The following is a 19,635-nucleotide window of genomic DNA, read 5'->3' on the forward strand; positions in this document are numbered from 1 at the left end:
CTGTTAAAGGCCGTAGCGTCAGGAGCAGGCGCTGCATTTGCATCCATGTGCAAACCCAAAGGACAAGGATGAGCAGGGAGCAACCTCTCAGGAGGGAACAGCTACTGGACAAAAAATCAGGAGTCCTAAAGGAGGATGGAGGGCAGGAAGGGAAAGGAAAGTGTCAAACATCAGAAGGGCAGGAAGGCAAGGAGCAGGGAGGGAAAGCAGAAACCAATTGCATTTCACCTGCAAAATCTGTCATCACTGTGAATGGGAAAGTGAAATCCTCCAGTCTTCAGCCAGGAAGACATGAAGTCTGGCCACTTTAATTCCTAGACATAAACCAGCTTGGCTCAGTAATAGCACTGTGCTCATTTTACACCACCCCAGAACAGGGGATTAGATACCTGCTTTAAACTTTAACTCCTTCCCTTGTGTGAATGCAAATCTTTCTATGGCTTGAAAGGGGTTTTTTAGTTATTCACAGCAAATATGAAAAATGAGAAGGGTTTATAGATCTCATCTCTGCCTGTCATCTTCCTTCATGAGATACAACAGTTCAGCCGCATGAAGCTTGCAAATTAATTTAATATAGCTCACTTGCTTATTAAATGTTCTGTACGGAAGCACCTGAGAAGGTGATGGCAGATGCTGCTAAAGCTACCCCTGTGCAGATGTGGCTTAGAGTGGCTGGCAAGGCTCACTCCTGAGGACCACAGGTCTGCGATCGGGGATCAGTTTGCCATCAGAAGCACTCACAGTGCAGCCTGACAGCCTCTGATCTGTGGCATGGTGGCACTGGGCTTTTACTGGCACAGGTCAGGGAAAGGATGGTGGTGCTTTGGAAGGAGCCCAGGGCTCTGAGGTCCATGCATCGTGATGGATGGGAGCTCAGGCCATCAAAAGTTTGAGACAGCGTGAGTTGGTGCTGCTTCACTGAGTGCCAGAACAGGTTTTGGTGGCATCTGGTGCCAGTGTAGTGGCTGGTAGTCAGTCACTGTCATGGTGGGGTGCGCTGCTAAGACTGCTGCAGGAAAGCTGGAGAGGGAGGAGGGCAGGGATGGGATGAGGGGAAAAGATTTGAAGCTGAAAGAGGGGAGATTGCGATGAGATCTTAGGAAGGAATGTTTTCCTGTGAGGAGGCCCTGGCCCCGGTTGCCCAGAGAAATATCGACTGCCCCATCCCTGGAGGTGTCCAAGGCCAGGCTGGATGGGGCTTGGAGCCCCTGATCCAGTGGGAGGTGTCCCTGCCCATGGCAGAGGGTGGAACTGATGGGCTTTGAGGTCCCTTCCGACCCAAACCACTGCATGATTACACGCTCTGGGGGGCAGAGCGGCGGCTGCCCCGGTCGCTGGCTGCCTGCGGGCGGCGGGAGGCGGAGGGGCCGGGGCTCGGGGCGGTGCTGGGGGCGGGCTGCCCGCCGGGCACCTGCCGGGGGCGGCCGCAGGCGCCCTCGCCCGGGGCTGCGAGCGCCGAGCCGCCACGCCGGGAGCCGCCGGGGCCGCGGTGAGGGCGGGGGCTGCCCCGGGGAACGGGGCGGCGGGGAGCCGAGGGGCCGGGGAGCCGGGTACGGCGCTGGGATACGCGGGGAGCGGGGCTGGGATGAACGGGGCAGGGAAACCGGGAATGCGCGGGGAGCGGGATGCGGAGCTGGGATGCGCGGGGTGCTGAGGGGACGCGGCGTGGGGATGCCCGGGGAGGGGGGGCCCGGTCTCCCGCTCTAGGGGCAGGCAGGGAACAAAGAGAGACGGTCCCGGAGCCCGGCTAGCACCGGCGGAGCCTCCCGGGGGAGGCCGGTTGGGGGTGGCCGCCCCCTCCCGTTCCAGGCTCTACCTTCTGGTTTGGTGCTTTTGGAGCCTCTGGATGCTGGGAGGGAAGGGGTGTAGGGTCAGACGCCTCCGTGCTGTGCATCCCTCTGTCCACACCTGAAAGCTCGTTGCTCAGAGGGATTCTCCAGGTGTGATTTAAACCCCATCTTTTGCTCCGGTTGCCTGCACACACCTCTAGGACCACATCGTTCAACTGTTCCATACGGCCGTGCTGCAGCTGGGTGAGCGCTTCGGGGTTTGAGAGTCCCTTTACAGCACTTTCCCTAGAGGAAATTGCCGGAGAGCTGAACTGCAGGTTTCTGTTTATGCACTGTGGCTGTTGTGTGTTTTAGTGAGTCGTGTGCTGTTCTTGGAGGTGGTTCTGCTGGCATGCGCCTTGCGGTGAGATATTGGGACGCAACCTGAGAAATGGTATCACCTGGTAAGAATGGCCCACAGACTCCTTAAAATGGCTAAAAGCGGCATTAGAATTGAATATAACATTATCAGCCAATATTTTCCTTGTAACTTTGGGAGAAACGTGACCACAGACCTCATTTGCCTTCACTCCAATATTCTCTGCTTCCTCTGTCCAGGAGTTCCAGGTTTTTCTCATTCCTTGTTATAAAGCCTTTGTCAGACCAATCTTTGCATGTTCTTCTGCCTTCACCCAGCCTTAAATTTCCTATTGTTCCATGCTCCCTGCCCATTAGGTGCCACTGTAGAAGCAATACATTTTTCATCCCAAATCTCAGATGAGTTTTGCCTTCTTTTGCTCACAAGCAGCAGGGTTAATCTCAGCAGCCCGGTGCATTTTCCCAGCAGTGGAGAAAATCCATGCTCTAAAACTCCTCTGTCTAAGAGAGGTGAAGACTGGAATAAGGATTACTATAATTTTTATGAGAATGTTCAGGCTGCCTTTAAATAATGACAGAGGCTTTTCTTCCCGAGATCAGCAGGCCAGAAGTTTAGGTATAAAACATTGCTGAGAAGCCAATGACTCCACAAACCGTCCACTCCAGCCTCCTTGGCATCACTCTGCTGAGAGGGCCCTGCCGCAGCAGGAGGCAATCCTGCCTTGGGGAGACAGGCAAGCTGTGTTTCCGCAGGAGCCAAAAGCCTTGTCAAGCATCCTTGTGTTTGGTAGACGGCAAACAAACAGACCCCAGATCTTTCACAAGAAGAAAAGCAGTGTGATGTGGAGCCCTTCTCCCTCTGTGTAGTAGCTGAGCTCTTGGCAGCCATGGGAGAAAGGCTGCACTCCTTGCTGCAGGATGCAGTCGGCGTCAGTGAGCAGATGGACTTGAGAAGGGATCAGCGGTGATGGGGCAAACATCCTTCCTGCGTTTGTTTAGTTAGGGAGGACCCTGGTTTAACGGTGAGCCCTCTGGGTGAGCAATCATCCTTTACTGCGGTGTTTGCAGAGCATCTGGTGCAGTGGCGCCTGGTCCATTCCTGGGCTTCCTCACCTTGGGGGTGGTGTCAATAAATAAATCAGCAGGAGATGGCATGAAACGGGGTATTTTATAACGCCACTCTTCCCTAACCCTGCGTGATTCCCACTGGAATTCCTAGCTTGGCTAACATGTTTGGACAAACAGTTACTGTGACCAGCACTCAGTTTTTGTAACCATGGCTCAGCGCATGGCCTTTGGACATGCAGAAGAAGATCCAGTCCTGCTGCTTCTGGAACGGCATTATGGGTGTAGGAGAAGGGGTGAAGGCTGAGCCTCTGTTTTGAGGGCCCCGATTCAACACACATTCAATTTTAAGCCTCTTGACCCTTTGTGTGAGTTCCAGCAGAACTAGTGTGAGGAGTTCTTGGTGCTGGCAGACTGTAATGCTTGTGGGAGTAGAAAACGGCACATGGTCAGCAGGATCAGGCCCAGTGTAGCCACATCATGTATAATATGAGCATTTCAGACGCTGGAGTCGCTGGAAAGGAAAACCTGTTACCAATGTGGCAATGAAAAGAAGGTGATTTTTGCTAGCTGCAGACCCAGCCTCAAACCTGTGACAGGTCAGATATTTGAAATTAAGTGCTAATTGCGCATTACAAATGCTTATTCATCAGTGTCCCCAAGTAGAAGCTTACTTGTGCTCTGGATTCCTGTAAGATCCCAGTTGGGAGTCTTGAGCCTGGCCACACAAAGACTACCTTTATATCACCGGGCGCCCGAGCAAGCTGCACAGTGGGGATAAAGCACATTGCCCTGAATGAACAATACCTCAATCTCGGCTAAACTCCTGTAAACCAGAGCAGAGACAATGACAGTGTTCCCCTAATTCTTGTACTAGTTTCAGACAAGCCCTGACTCCACTCCAAAAGTAGGATTTCACAGCCTCCTGCTGTCTCAGCCGTCCTGTCTGGCAGCCTCCGGAATGGCACCGTCCCTCATTTTGACAGAGGGTGGGTCACCCTTCTCCGGTCACCACGGCTGCCTCTCTCTTGTGGAGGCAACAGGGATGTTCTCTGAGGGTCATCTGTCTGCAGAGGACAGCGAGAAGGACGCAGACTGTCAGTTTGCACTCACATCTTAACAATCATTTCCCTTTCCTTGGCAAGTGCTGTGGTGAAAATAGGTGATTCACTCCAAGGAACCCAAAGTTTCAAGAGGATATAAATACCTAAACCTTTGTGACACCCAAATGGAAAGCAGAGGCACATATGAAGGGGCTGTGTATGTCTGACAGTGGTGAATTAGGGGAGTTGTTACCAAGTTTAACTTGAGTAAAAAGCTTGGCCATGCTGTGATGCGTGCTTGCCTGTATACAGACGAGAGCTACTTCTCTAATCCTTGACACTCATATACTAGTGCTCGGATCAGTGTCAGCCTTCAGGCTTCCAGAAACAGGATGAATTTCAGTCATCAGTTATTCCTGGTGGAAGAGGGTTGGGTGGGTTTTTGCTGTAACAGTAACTGCTGTATCAGTTCTAGTGGTAGGGAGAAGGATCAGGAAAGTAAATTTGTGCCTTTGAAAGAGGAATCTGATGAAAATTAAACTAGCCCACTTCACCCTAATTAGATTCCTTCATGTTGTGGCTTCAAAATATCTTCAGCATCCTGGCAATAAGGGCAAAGATTTGAGAAACACCCAAAAGTCAAAAGGATGCAGTTCCTCCGGATTATCAGTGTATCTGCGTTTTAAAAACATCTCATCTTTACTATTCTCTCAGCAACTTAAAGCGGGCGTCAGAGAACAGTATTTGGGCAGACAATAAAAATAACCAGGCCAAGTGCTCTCCAGCAGTGACCTGATCCCGTCTGGTGCGTTACAGAGGGCATGGATTCCTTTGCAGTTACAAGCAGGCTCCAGGCTGGAGGCAGACTCCATTTCAAACTAATTTAAGTAAAGTACGTGATGATAACTGATGGGGCGCAGCACAGTCAGAGTGGGGGGACGGGGCCCCCCGAGCAAGAGCGCTGCATCCTAATCATGCTACAGCAGCTGAAGTTTCCTTGGATAAATGGGAGCAAATCTGTGCTGTAATTCAGAACTCGAAAAACTAAGCTGCAGCCCAGATGGAAAGATCGAGCCTGGAGTGTGTTTGCCTTGATATTGTTATTTCCCATCCAGGCAGGGAGAAGGAAACCATATTGTTATGCAGCTCACAAGTTCTTTTTAAGTGGATTTCCCAACATTTTATCTGTTAAGGGCATGTATTAGTCCTGGCTCCTGCAGGCAGATTATTAGATCTCAGATGCAGAGGAGGAGGAATAGAGCGGCGAGCATTAAAGAGAAACAAGAAAACGTAGGGGTGAAAGAAGGCCTGGCAGCACCGCATGAACAAAATCAACATTTGGCTGTGTCGCAAGCACGAGGCATATATATAAATCCAGCTATCCTCACTGAGCTATGTCAGTTGGAAGACCTGGCACCATCCTTGTGTCTCACCCAACATGAACTCCTCTTTGTGATGAGGTGCAGAGGAACGCTGGGTCTCTTCCTGGGCTCCGGCACAGGCATCATCATCACAGTCAGCTGACAGAAGTGGAGTTGGGCTGGTTCCTTTCCCAGCTTTGCGGCATGGCTACACGCACAGTGCTCTCAGCACACCCAAAAAGACAGTCTGCACCACCACCCAGGGCAGGATTGATCCAGGAGGAGAAGGAGAAGCTGTGATATTTGAGGCAGCCAACGAGTTTGCCTTGTGAAATCATAATTTTATTTGCTTTCCTGTGCAGACGTCTTTGGTATGGGACCTTTCTTACTCCATACTGATCTGAGTGTTTAATGCACTGCAGGCCAGGCCTCAGGATAGTGCTGCTCTGCATCAGGGAAGAGAGCAATTAACCCAGCAAAACCTGAGACCAGAGAGAGCTGTGTGTTGAGCGGCAGACTGAAAGGAAAAGATTTTATGGGACCCAGTTGTTTTGCTGTGATGTCAAACCTTCAGGCTGGAAAATGTGGGCTATCACTGTGCGAAGCAAAAAAGGAGCTTAGTTTCTAAGTGGTTAATGAGTTTACTACCTTGTTTCTGTCAAGGGGTTTGCAGGGGTTATGCTGATTAATGTCATGTCCTTTCCTCAAGGCTGTCCCCTTTCTCTTCCATCTCACCAGGCTCAGTCTGACACTGTTTATTAGGCTGCCTGTCCTTGATTTGTGAGGAATAAATATTGACGCTGATGGCTGCTTAATAGGATTTGGGTTTGCTGTTCGCTGTGTGAAAGAGTTTGGCACTTCTGACTCAACAGACACTTTGTGTTTGGGACTGGCTCCACCAAGGCTTAATTTTGGAGGGTTTTTTTTAATGAGGATGGTCATGGCGTATCCAGTGAATGAAGAAAAGCTGGGACTGGGGATAGGCATTGCTCCCCTTTCTCCTATTGCCATGCAGAGCACAGAGTTCCAAACTGTGGCTGCAGATCGCTGTGTGTCCCTAGCAAAAGGGTGGCTCCCTCTGAGAGGTGGCTGGCGTTCACACCACGGAATTATGATTTTCCATGTCAGCTGTCTTCTGTTAACTGGTAAATGTCTGCCTTCTGCTTAGCTGTGGAGGACCACAAGTCAGCCTGCTGTTTGGCACTGCAGTGGGTGGGCAGCTCCTCCGTGCCTTCCAAATGTGCTTGGAGCCCTTCTAAGGAAAAGCCGTTCATACTGTTTCACACATAGTGACTTTGAGTGGATTTTTAAGATGTCTCTTAAACGACTTGGGAGAGAAGCCCCATTAAAAACTGATGGGCACTGGCCCAGGTTGCCCAGAGCAGCCGTGGTTCCCCCATCTCTGGAGGTGTTCAAGGCCAGGTTGGATGGGGCTTGGAGCCCCTGATCCCGTGGGAGATGTCCCTGCCCATGCAGTGCACGCAGTTCAACATCCAAAGCCCCAGCTTCAGATCTTGCTTTGAGCCCAAGGAGTGATTGATCTCTAGACTGAGGATCGTCAGACCAAAACACAGGAGATAAAGTGATGGGGAAGAGTTCTCCTGCTGGCAGGGTGCATAGAAGAGCTCCCACATGTAGGGCTGTGTACAGGGAAGGTGCCTGTATTATCTTTTCAGCAGGAGGAAGGCAGAGGGCTATTTCTGCTGCATAACAACAGAGCTTAGTCCTCGATGGCCTGGAATTTCTACATGTTCATGGTGTCTTTACTCCTAGCAGTTGTTCACGTATGAGTGCTGGTGTTGCTAATCCCATTTCTAATGTAGGCTGTGTAAGGCTTTGTTATGGAGACAGCGACTAGTCACCTTTTTACATAGCTGTGCCATGCAATGACAGCCAGCGTCCCACCAGGGCTGGGACCTGGCTGCTGGCAGCTGCTAAGGTTTGGCTGGTGGTTCTGGTGTTAGTTTCTCACCCATCTCTGTTCCATGCTCATCATGAAACTCAAGCCTACTTTTCTTTTCCACCCTCACAATGCTTCCTTGCCGCCGCAACTGGAATAATTGCTTTATTGTCATTTACAGTCCTCCCTACTCTTCACCACCTTCCTGCTTCTTTTTTGAACTCTGCTGCTTTCTGCCCTTTCCCGAGCGCGCCCCTCACTGCTGGCGGCAGGGCTGTGCAGTGGGGTGGCTGTTCCCCTTCCGCTGGCACTGGGCAGGTGGCCAGCCCCCTGCTGCCCCGACCTCCAGTGGCTCCGCTGGGCAGGGGTAGGTGGCCGGCCCTTGCCTTTGTTGGAGGAGCCACAGAAGCTAGGGGCCTCTGTCACTGCTAGGAGGGAGTGGATCTGTGAAGGCTGGTGCCTCCTTTGAGGTGTTTTTTGTGAGCACAGAGGGGATGTGCTGAGGCAGAGCATCAGGTGAGAGGGACCAGGAGTTCCTCTCTCATCTGATATGGCTCGCCATGGCTACAGCCCTCATCCCTTCCCAAACTCTTGTCAGATAGCTCTCATCCCTGCTGGACTGGCAGATACTAAAACTAATTTGAGTGACAAACATACATTTATCTATTTCTCAGCTCAGCAGCTGGCTTTTCTGTATACGGCCTTGGGCACTCCCATCGAAAGTCAAAGGATGCTCAGAGGGCAGAGCCTGCTTTGGCCACAGTTGGAACTTGAATGGCTTCACTTCCACGGGCTTTGCTGCCCGCATTGCTTTACAGCTGCATTTATGGCTGAAGTGATAAAGAAGCTGTGATATCACTGCTGCAGGAGAACAGTAACCACAGCAAACTTGTACTCTTTAGAAACAAAAACTCAAGGAGGTGATCAGCCAGATCACAGGGCTGCTGTGTTTGGCTCTGAGCTTGTACCCCACTCTGTGGACCCTGTGTAGCTGAAAAGCTCCATTTTTTCTGCTTTTGTCAGACTACTTTCATGCCTTCCCTGGACCTGTGCTCTGGTTTTCCACTGGACCTGTGCCATTAGCATGATGTGGGAGGGGGTGACGATGGATGAACGACAGCATTTCCTGCCTCTGGGATGGACAGGCAGCTAACAGGCACAGCTGGGTTCTGTACTAACTCTATTTTTCTCTTTGCTTTTCTGCACCCCAGTCCCTGAGAGCTGCAGGTCTCTGAGCTCTGTGCACAGACGCTGCAGAGGCTGCAGAGGTTGTGGTCTGTAAAGCAGACGGCCAAGTCTTTATCTACTTACTCAATCCTTATTCATTTCTCACTTGAGCAAATCTCCTGCTGAAGGTCTGAGGGAGTGAATGAATGCTGTGTTGAGTAAGGGATTCAGGAATTTGTCCAGGAAGAGGTGGGTGAGTAGGATGTAGAGGCAGCTCATAAGTAACTCGTGTTCTGGGGATTAGGCATTGATACACCTCTGCAGGTGATTTAGGTCTGTAAAACGCACTCCACCCTTCAAGTTACTGCAATTACAACCTGGTGTACCAGGAAACACTGCAAAATAATCAGATTAGAGAGCAGAGACAACTTGGCTGCAGGCTTGAGTCAGTTCTTGATGCTGAATGTCCACTGGACCTGTGACAAATGTGAGCTTGAGGCTTTCTCCCGCCCCTCTGCACAGATGCTCAATTGTCACTCACTCAGTACTAACACTGAGCCCAGTTTTTCACAAACCAGCTGAGCTTCTGTGGTAGCTCTCCAGTCCTGTATTTTCAAAGGAGAGGTCCTAGGGTAAAATCTCAGGATGTGTTCCGTAAAGTGCAATGTGTATGCAAGCCAGGAAGAGAGATCCAGCTGTGCTGGCGGAAGAGATTAATGCCCTCGCTTGCTCATCAGAGCCAGAGATCTCATCCATCTGCCACTGGAACAGTTTGTGTAAGCACTCCCTTAATCTTTAGCTTTAAACCATTTAAATTGTCGGTCTGAACTGACCTAGTTTGATTTGCCTTTGACATATTAGGAAGTGCTCACGCAATCCCCAGCACTGGCAGATTGGGTCTAGCCCTGGTTCCTGTGTGCTGGTGGAAAAGGCTCCTGGTGAGGGCTGGTCTTGACTTTTGAGTCTCGGGGCAGGTCCCCAGGTGGGATGCATCTTGTCTGACATTCAGAGCCCTCCCTAGGACAGCCCTTTTGTACCTGGAAAATATCACCGTTCCACAGGGTGAGTGTGAAGTGTGATTCTAGGACAATAACTTCTGCTTATTGAATCTCTCTGTGAACGTAGTTTTTTTCAGCATGGAGGGCTTGTAGTCTTTTCCCATGGAATCATTTTGATTTTCTAACCATAAGATGGAAACCAATCCTTATTTTAGTTTACTTTTGCTTCCTTCTTATGGCTGCCTTTCTTTGTAGGAGCTGAGATTACTGCTTTCATTTACACTTGTCCTTCAGAGCCGGCTTGTGCTTTGTTCTGTGTTACGGGAGAAACGTTAAATGTTGTAGTTTATACAGAATGAATTTTGATCCACATGATACCCCAGAACCTATAAAGCTGATGTTATTGTTTTGCCTGTGTGTGGTAGTGATAGTCTGTAAAGGGACAGATGTGTTAATGGTCCCTCTGTGTGAGCTCTGCTCTACATTCTCTTCATTTTGGGCACCTTCAACTGGCAGATCTGGGCACGTCTGCACCTCAGAGAGAGCTGACCCCAGTCTTTTATGGCCAGGTCTGAAAGGCTGTTCCTAGTGGTCTCCTGGCCCTGAACAGCCCAGGAAGAGGGGTGATGATCTGATTCCCCAAACAAATCCCACAACATCCCCAAAGGCCAATGTGAGTTGATGGGTCTGTAAAAGAGGTTTTCAGTAATGGTCAGGAGCAAGTCTATAGATAGTCCTGGGGTGGAACAGAATGGAAGTGTCATTTCTCTCTGATTTTACTTTTGTTTCGATATACTAAATTAGCAGACTTGTTTTCTAAGGAGATGAAAACTCTCTAAGTATGAGGTGTAGGAAAGCATTTCACTTACAGGTAGATTTGATGTGCAGGGCAGGTTGCACTCCTTTTTTTTCTTTTGGTGGTGGTACCGTTTGGCAGACCAGAGACCTATCATCTCTCCAGCCTCACCTCCCAAGAAGGTGAGATCTCTCCTTGGTGGGCAGCATGCTGCTCAGGTTGGCAATAATTTACCCCAGTGAAGATGGGATTCCTTTACTTCCATTGAACTACATCTGGAATTATTCCTTTTCAGAATTAAGCCACAATCCCAGCAAGATTTGAGCCAGAGGTACACAGAGCACACTTCTCCTGAGTGGGAACACCAGTGGGCTGGAAAGGCTGCTGAGCTTGATGGCCAAAGCAAAATCAGGGCAGGTAACAAACCACCTTGTGCACAGGCAACAACAGTGGCAAAAGCCCAGCTATGCTGGGGTTTATTGGAATTATTGGAATACTATAGTGATAATGATAATAATAATAATAGGAATTACTATTCCTATTGTAAAAGAAATTACGTCTTATTATATCTTATCACCTTTTATTATATATCGGTGTGTACAGCCCAGAGGTGGTGGCCTCCAGTGCTGGAACCCGCAGGCTCTCTGGGTGGCACAAACAGCAAGCTATAATTGAGTAAAACCATAAACTTCTATCACAAAAAGACAGGAATTGACTAGGGATAAAAGATAATTTCTCAATCCTATGGGTTCTTCCTTCCAGTTTGGGTCCAGGCCTTTCTGGCAGGGCTAGGCAGGGAACTGTGTGCTCCCACCACCAGCTCAGCAGCACAAGAAAAGCCTCTGGTCCCCAGGGCTGCGTGGCCAGCTGCCTGGCTGCACACTGCCTTCACCTGCGCCGGCTGGGGGCAAACTACACGTGCAAAGCAGGGGAAGAACCGCCGTGCAGAAAGCATCGGTCTGGGGTGGCTTTAGAATGGTGGCAGTCTCAGGGGTCAAGCTCTGAGTGCAGTGGAGTTCCTGTTGTCAAACCTAAAGACCAAAGCAAACGCTACACATTGTGGGCCCAAACACGGCTGGCATGAACCAAAAATGTGCATGTGAGTGCCTTTCTAAGTACCCAGTAATCCACAGGGCAAAACGGGGATTAGGTCTCTCCCACAGACAAAGAGGGAGTTCATTTTCTCAAAGATCCCTTGGTCAAGACCAAATGAAGTGAGGAACCCAAATGAATGCGAATACTCCTTTCAGCTCCCTGCTTGCAAACAGGTTTGGCACCAGAGCAGATTTTTTTGTGTGTTTGTGTGGGCCTCTGCAACCACAGCGCGGGCAGATTGTGGGATTGAGGTCAGGTCATATAAACCCATCCAATCGCAGAGGAAAGGAGAGGCCAGAAAAACACTGGACAAGTAGGAGTAGATGGTCAAAATGCGATATCCTTTCCCCAGACTTTTTCTCAGTGGACCTGAAGGTCAGTGCTCATTGATGATGTTTAAGTTGGAGTTGCAGAAGTGAGGCGCCCTCCTAGGAAGGGAAGCTGCGAATCTGAGCTAACTCCAAGTGGCTTCTCGGCATCTGTGTTTCTTTGCCCTGAAACACTGCATAGGAGCCACTAGACTGAAAGTGATGAGCGCTTGAATGTGAGATATATCCATCTAAAGTTTGCCTGTGATGCATACAAAACAACTTGCATTAAATAGTCCAGTTTCTCAGAAGCAGCAGCAAGCAGTACTCTGAATGGTCTGGGGTTGTGTGGTTTTTTCCCCTGAGCTTTACTGACCCATCTGAATCCAAGCTGTGGATAATATTGTTTCTGCTTGAGGCTTGGATCTTGCTGCAGAACTCTGGGAAGAGCACCTAGTCCAATCCCAAGATCTGTGTGTCCAATAGAGCTTCAATGAGATTTCAAAACCTGCCTTGCTCTGTGTAAGGCTGAGTCCTTCCAGGGATTCTCATAGGTGGATCCTGTTGTGTTTTGAGGTGTCCATGAAACAGCCTCAAATTCCTTATCTGCCTTATTAGACTGTAGACTTGAACCTGGCCCTTTCCCATCTTGGATGAGTGTCCTGAGTGGCAGGCTAGAGATTTTACACAGGAGCTGAGATGCTTTTCCTTTCAATTTCGTAGGTCCAAGCTGCATGCTCTCCAAGGAGAAGTTTCAGTTCAATTTATCAGAATGTTTCTGATGAAAAAATGGTTTTGTCCATGCTTTTCCAGCTGGTCCTGGCTCTTTGTCTGGCTTGGGGGTCCCATGAGCTCAGACTAACAAAGCTGAGCAGATGTTGGTGCTGCCAGATGAGTCCCATGTGTGCTCTGTCTAGGAGAGGAGTCAGGCCTTTGTGCTCTGATACGCAGGGCACTTCCACTTCAGCCAAAGGAGATTCTGGGAGTGTGACAGATACATGGATTACAGGCTATTTCTGGACCAGCCACAGGAGGTAACAAAATAAGAAATACGTAAGCAATTGGGTCTTTTCATCTTGGGAAGAGCAGGAGGATCTGCAGAGCAGCGTGCTCACTAGCAAGTGCAAGGTCCGTGCCTGGGAGGAGCATGGTCTCTTTTCCTGCCCAGGGGAGCCCTATTCTTCACAGCACAGAGGAGGCAGGCTTTTTCATTCATGTTGAGATGTAATTCCAGCTCATCAGCTGCCGAGAGCTGGCCTGCAGCCTGCAGGATGAGGATAGACAGAGGTGAAGCTGCCCAACTCTCCTTATGTCACTCGGCTGAGCTGGGGTTCTCAGGTCACCCTGTGACATTATGTAACACAGGGTACAATGAGGACAGAACAGCAGCCTTAACTCCTTCATCTCCCAAAGCTGAGTTCTGCTTTGTTGCACTTATTATTTTTGTGTCTCTACTGTTGGCTGTCTCTGTGGAGAAAGTGAGCTGCTTCTTACATTCCAATTTAAGACAATTTAAGAGAAAAAACCATCAGAAGATGCCTACAAATCACTGTAGAACATGGTTGGAGTTCTTTACTTTCACCTTCATTTCAGAAGTGTCAGTGTGTGAGCAGTTATATTTCTAGGAAAGCTTTTAATTCTGATAGTGGTTATAAATGCTCCTGTTGATCCTAAATGATTTAAAAATCAAAATTTAAGTTCTGTCCTCCCTGCTAGGAATAACACCGGGCTTAGAAGGAATGAGACATTAAAAATTACTAAGCCTATTAACAACTGGGTGGTTGATCCTCCTGGACTTACGTCTTCTATTACCGTGGCAGCAAAACTGGCGTTACTGTCAAATAAATAATCATGACTTTAAGAGGTGGAACTGTTGAAAATGAGAGCAATGTTTTATGCTACTTCTGTTACTCAGGGAACTCTCTTCATGAGGCGAGAAGTTTAATTCATGGAGAATAATATTTCTGCAGGCCCTGGCTGAATCGGTCAGCCAGTTCAGACACGATTCCTGAGGGATCTGCTGGGCAGAGACACGCACCCCGACTCTTACTGTCTAGGTGTGATTTAGGAAACCAATCCCTACTGGAATGTGAAGATTATAAATAAGGATTAGGAAGACCAAAGAAAGTGAGAAAGAAGAGCCAAGAGCCCAGAAGGTTAAGATAAATAGTCTGGAATGTTTCAAGCACGCAGGTAACGGGAGGTCAGCACAGGAGGCAGATAAGGTGGCCAGAGGAGGTCAGAGTCATCAATGGTCAGAAACAAAGGATCTCCCTAAAGGACATCCAAGGCCAGGATGGATGGGGCTTTGAGAAGCCTGGTCCAATGGGAGGTGTCCCGGCTCATGGAAGCGGGGTGGAACAGTATAGGCTTTGAGGTCCCTTCCAACCCAAACCATTCCATGATTCTGTGATAAAACAGTGAATGGGTTCTGCAGGGATTGTCACAGCTTGGGAAGAACTTGAGACATTGGATGGCAGCAACAAGCAAATCAGTCTTGTAGGGAGCTTATTACTGTAAGATAAGGCTGCCTGTGCTTTCTTGGAGAGTTCTGAAGAGGGTGGTACAAAAAGGCAAGCGTTTCATGGATGCCTGCTTCAGAGAAGGAGGCACAGGCTGCACAGCGGAGATAGGGCTGTGTGGTGAAGAGGCGCTGCCGCTTTCTGCTGGCAGCTGGTGCTCGCTGCACATGGCAGAGGCAGCCAGGCTGGGGGCAATGAAATCTCTTGAGGAGCAGGCTTTTCTTGAAGGCTTCAGTCTGTAGCACTCTGTTCTTTCAATGTTTGTCAAGTGGGCAACCAGAAAAAACCCTACCAGGCTGTATTTTTAGATAAGGGAAAGGCTGGGCAGAGTGTCTGTTCAGCTCTTCATCTACATGTGCAGTATGAAATACCCGCAGCACCATGGAAGCAGCAACTGTAAATAACAATTCATAATTAAACACAAACTTTGCAAAAAAGGAAAGATTTTGGAGGCAGCTGCCAGCCTCAGGTGGGAGGTAAAGGAGTTTTAAATAGACTGCCCAAGGTTTCCTGTCTCCCACTTGTGAGTGTTAGAAACAAGATGATCACAAAAAGAACAACTGGAGGCCACTCCTTGCCAGAGCCACGTTTTTGCTCTGTGATTGTGAGGCACTGTGCAAAGTCCTGAAATAAAATGCAGCCCCGAGCTTAAAGAGCATCTGAGTTGGGTGGGTGCTGTTGCAGAGAGCCATCTCGCTGTGCTATCCAGGGCAGCTCAAGCTTCCATTGAACAGTCACGCGAAGGAGAAGGTGTGAGGGGCCACAGTCAAGACACAAGGTAGGACCTCAGCGTCTTTCCACTGGGGTTGCTGTTTCCATGGTAGGGCTGAAGAAGTGTCTTTACAGGGATTAGCGCGCTCCTGATCGTAAGGCTGAGCTGCCTTAGGAGATCTTCTGGGATAAGCAGCCAGGTCGCTTGGCTGAGTGTGAGGCAGAGAGCTGCCAGGGCAGGAAGGTGCTGAGTTTGTGGGTCCTCTTGAGGGAGATCTCCACCTCTGCAGCTGCAGCCCTGGTGCTGTCTGCAGGAGTTCTCTGCTCAGCTGGCTGTGCTGTCGCTGGAGGCAGTCCTGCACAGGAATCATCCTATAGCAAAGCACCCGGCCACCACCACTGCTGGAGAGCTGCTCTGCTCCATCCCTGATGTGTGTGTGTGCAGGATTCCTCATCCCTACATTCCCCACTGGGCTGATTAATGGTATTACTTGTAGCCTGGCTGATTAGTTTTCAATGTCTGATTGAGCCCGCGCTCCACACAGAGCTCAGTTATTATAGTTTTTTAAGAGGCTTGGGAAAAACTCTGTTGCGTTTCCTTCTTCCCCCTGAACAACAACCCCAGAACCCCCACAGGCTCTAATTAATGCTCCTTTGTCTCTGCGAGGTAAACCCCGAAGCTATGTATGCTGGCAAGACAGTCTTCTCCCTGTGCGAGGGGAACACCCAGGCTGCTTCCCCTCACGCTGCTTGGAGCTGCCAACAGTGAGGGTCGGATCTGTGCGGATCCGTACAGGAACACTTGGAAGCGACTGAATTAGAGAGCTCTGCTCACAGCAGAGTTTAGGGTCTGTGTTGTCTATTTCTTCACATGTTTCAAAAGCTGGTGTAAAAAAAGACCCCATGTGCTGAAAGCTCCCTGGGCTGCAGTGATGGGGGAGACATAGGTGCCCACTCCTTTCTGTCATTTTCCCAGGCTTTTGATTACTCTCTGTTATGTATTGGGCATAGAGGAGATTTCCCAGTCCTGGATATCGTTACTGGCTCTTCGGAGCTGACTGACCAACAAGGAGACCAGAGCGGCTTTCCTCACTGCTTCAGTGTGGCTCTTTTGTAGCCCAGGAGAGCCAAACTCTGCTGTTCGGGAAAGGAACGGGGAGGTTACAGCTGAGCGCTGCCGCAGGCATGGTAGGAAAGTTCATTGCTGATCAAAAGCATCTCCTGTGAACGTGGCAGAGATCTTCTACTGTGTCAGTATCTGCTTTCAAACAGGTTGAAACAACTCTCTGAGAATTGTCCCAAAGCAATCGCCGTGACTCTGTGTTTCGGGGCTGTGCTGAGGGTTGTAGCACTGTTGCCTTTTCCAAAAGGGCTCAGCACCTGCCTTGCCCCTCAAAAGCAGCTGGAGCCACAGGCATCAGTGCTTCTGCAGATAAGACTGCTGGGCCAGTGCCCAGGAGGGACCCAGCAGCAGCACCTCACATGAAATCACCCTGAATCGGTGAGGTGCAGCCACAGCCAGTGCACCTTCTCCCCTTTGAACTAAGGCAGCGTCACCCCAATTTCAGACTGCCTGCAAAGCATCTGCAGCTAAACTGATTCCTTTGTGGCCCCGTTAGCTAACTGGGGAGGAGGAAGGGGTGGTGAGGATTTACCCTGGAGTTAAGATAAGTGCCTCTGCTGAGATCCTTTCCCCTCTAATGGGATCCTGCCACCATGCTGTCAGCGAGACGCCTCATTAGGCTTCGGCACAATCCTCAGCAGCCTCACCATGAATTTGAGCTGTGCTTAAACACTCCCAGGGGCTTCATGGGGCCCCTTGTCTCAGGAGTGTCTCAGGGGCAGCATTGTGGGGCAGAAGTGCAGTTCAGTGTGGCTAGGACCACTGCTCCAGTCTTCCATACAAAACCATAAACAGGGGACTTGCTCCTCGAAATGCTACAGATGCAAATATGTTTTGCTTTCAAAATTATATATTTGTAAGTATAAATTGTTTATGTGAAATCTTTTAAACCCTCATTTGCAGCAGGCCACCTGTCCTTTCTCTACCTGGCAGTGAAATCACCTCTAAAACTTAATAAGTTTTCATGGTAAACTCAGGAGGAAAAGATCATTGAAGCAGCTCATGGTGCTGGCAATTCCCAGGGCTGCACTAAAGGAGGCTGTGCTTCTGGGGTGAGAGAGCAAGGCTGGTAAAGGAGCAGGGAGAGGGATCTTTATGAGAGGCTCAGCATCATCTCAGTGGAGAGAGGTGGCAGAGACAAAGCAGGATAGGATGTGGCACATGGAAAGAAAAGTCAGCTAAGGCAGGATATGGGGTAAAATTTGGGTGAAGATAAGCAGGGTGAGCAAAAAGGCCATTCTGGAGCAGTCGCTTTCCCTAATGGAGGTGAAAGTGCTGCTCGCTCACTTCCCCGCTATATCTCATCTGCAATGTGAGGCTTAACATTCCTGGCTGGCACGTGGGGGCTTGGAGAGGGAGCGTGGGGGAGGACCGAGCTGGACACAAAGACGGCTGGCCTCTCAGCGGAATGGCATCCAAGCCATCTCAGCTATCCAAAGCCCCAGATGCCGGCATGTGCGCTTAGCCTGCAGCCCGCTAAGCACGGAACAAGAGGCAATTACAGTGGACCTCGGTGAGGAGGGGGCCTTTCAGACACCCTTTTCTGCAGCGTGGGGGTTCCTTGAGCAAGTGTCTCCTCTGTGTTTCTGTGCAAAAAAATGGGAGCAAGCGGGAATACTGGATTGTTTCAGGCATTCCTGTGCCTGCGGGAAGGAAGGAGCTGACGTGACAGTTGCACAGTGTTTGTGTGCTGCATGCGTGTGAGGAAGGAGGGTAAATATTCCTTTGCTAACTTTGTGGAAATATCAGTAGAGAGAGCCACAGGCTTCTCTTTCTTGCTCTCATGTGGACATTTCTATTAGCTTTTCTCCTGTGTGTTCAGAGCGTTCCCTGAGCTCTCGTAAAGTGGAAGGGGCAAATCCCACAGTGCAGCCCCTGAACTCCAAACTTAGGGATCTAGAGTCCCAAAATGCAGATGTAGGATAATGAGTTTTGCACCACGGATGCTGCAGCTGATCCCTCTCCTGTCTGCCAGGAGGCAGTGCTGCAGTGTTGTTCAGGTCCTCCGGAATAGTTGTGAGGGGCACTCACAGGGGCTGAGTGCTCCCTAGGTATAAAGGAGAGCAAAATGTCACTCCTGTCACCTGCCTGGGCAGCAACGTTGAAAAGAAAAGGGACGTGCGTGGATTTCTGGGATGTTTTCTTTGCACTGTTTAAAAACCAATGCCCCTGCCTTGCTCCCAATACTGTGCATTGCCTTCTTTCTTAAAATCCTTACTAAATTTAGGATACAAGGGCTAAGTTTTTTGCGTGTTGATGTTTATGTGGCTGTGGTTTCTACTGACAGGGACACCCATGCGGTGAAGGGATGCACAGACCTGTCTGCCAGCCCGCTCAACCCGGACTGCTTAACGACTGACTTTCAGCCCAGCAAAACCTCGTGGTCAGGAGGAATTAAGTTGCGGCTGAAGAGCAGGTGAGCATGCATGTGTCTGTGTCCCTGTCTGCCATGTGTGCTTTGTGGCTGCTTTTCTTGGAGAGAGGTTGGCAAACTCCACTTCTCTTTTGTGGGAGTGAGGGTAGCAGTAGTGTTGAAGTGGAGCAGCACGAATCCCCAGCGTCTGAGGCATCACATGGTGAAAGAGGTCCAGGACGGTTCCTTAACATCACGCTCACCTCTTCCCAGGGCTTCCTTGCACTCAGCACAGTGTCAGGGAAATGAATTCGCTATTTGGAATTTGAGTGTAGCATCAATGCTGCTGGATGTCAGTACCACTTACACAGGCCTGGGTGTAAAATAGTTACTGCTTTGGCTGCCAGTACGCCTGAGGGTGACTCGCTGAGGAGGAGTCCTGGAAGAGGTGTCATTTCTCCTCAAACACTTTGTCAGTGGTGGTAGAGGTTGTCAGAGATGCCAGACCAAAGTACCTCCACAGCAGTGATGTCAGCCTGCTTTGTCTCACCAGCATTGGGTTCCTGGCTTTCCAAAACTACCTGGCTTCTTCCAAGTTTGGGAGTTTTAGTGAGAGCTTGGCATTCATGGCAATCCTGCTGAGTGCCTATCTGCATTTTTAAATTATTAAATGCCTTCAGCAGGCAGCCACAGCTTCTCTGGGCAGCCTGGGCCAGGGCCTCCCCACCCTCACAGGAAAACATTTCTCTCTCAGATATCATCTCAATCTCCCCTTTTTCAGTGTGAAGCCTGGGAGAGGTATCAGAGAGAGTTATCTCTGGCTAGGGTGTGGGACCCTGCAGTTACTGAGGTACATGACCCAATGTGGGAATAAAGCCCCATATGCCCACTACCTTCCTATAGCACCAAGTCCTTCAGCGATTGTCTTCTGGAAATCCTGCTTGCTGGTCAGTGTAGCAGCAGAACCTCCAGAGGTTAGCATTTTACTTGGATGAATTTGTCTTTGGATGCAGTGCCAATGTTTTGCCTATATTGGAGATTGTGTC

General features: G+C 49.7%; 1 protein-coding gene across 5 annotated transcripts in view; it reads left to right on the plus strand.

Moving 5' to 3' along the window:
* Positions 1-19,635, plus strand: part of SHROOM3 (shroom family member 3) — a 138,398-nt gene that overhangs the window by 88,458 nt on the left and 30,305 nt on the right. For 4 of the 5 annotated variants that reach the window (XM_069855003.1, XM_069855004.1, XM_069855006.1 and 1 more), the window contains one exon: positions 18,524-18,652. In XM_069855003.1, the coding sequence (XP_069711104.1) occupies positions 18,524-18,652 (129 nt within the window). Of the gene's footprint in view, positions 1-1,413; positions 1,490-18,523; positions 18,653-19,635 lie in introns of those variants that run through there. The other variant, XM_069855007.1, reaches the window with a different exon arrangement.

This window comes from Phaenicophaeus curvirostris, chromosome 4 (assembly GCF_032191515.1).
Source record: "Phaenicophaeus curvirostris isolate KB17595 chromosome 4, BPBGC_Pcur_1.0, whole genome shotgun sequence".
Classification (NCBI taxonomy): domain Eukaryota; kingdom Metazoa; phylum Chordata; class Aves; order Cuculiformes; family Cuculidae; genus Phaenicophaeus; species Phaenicophaeus curvirostris.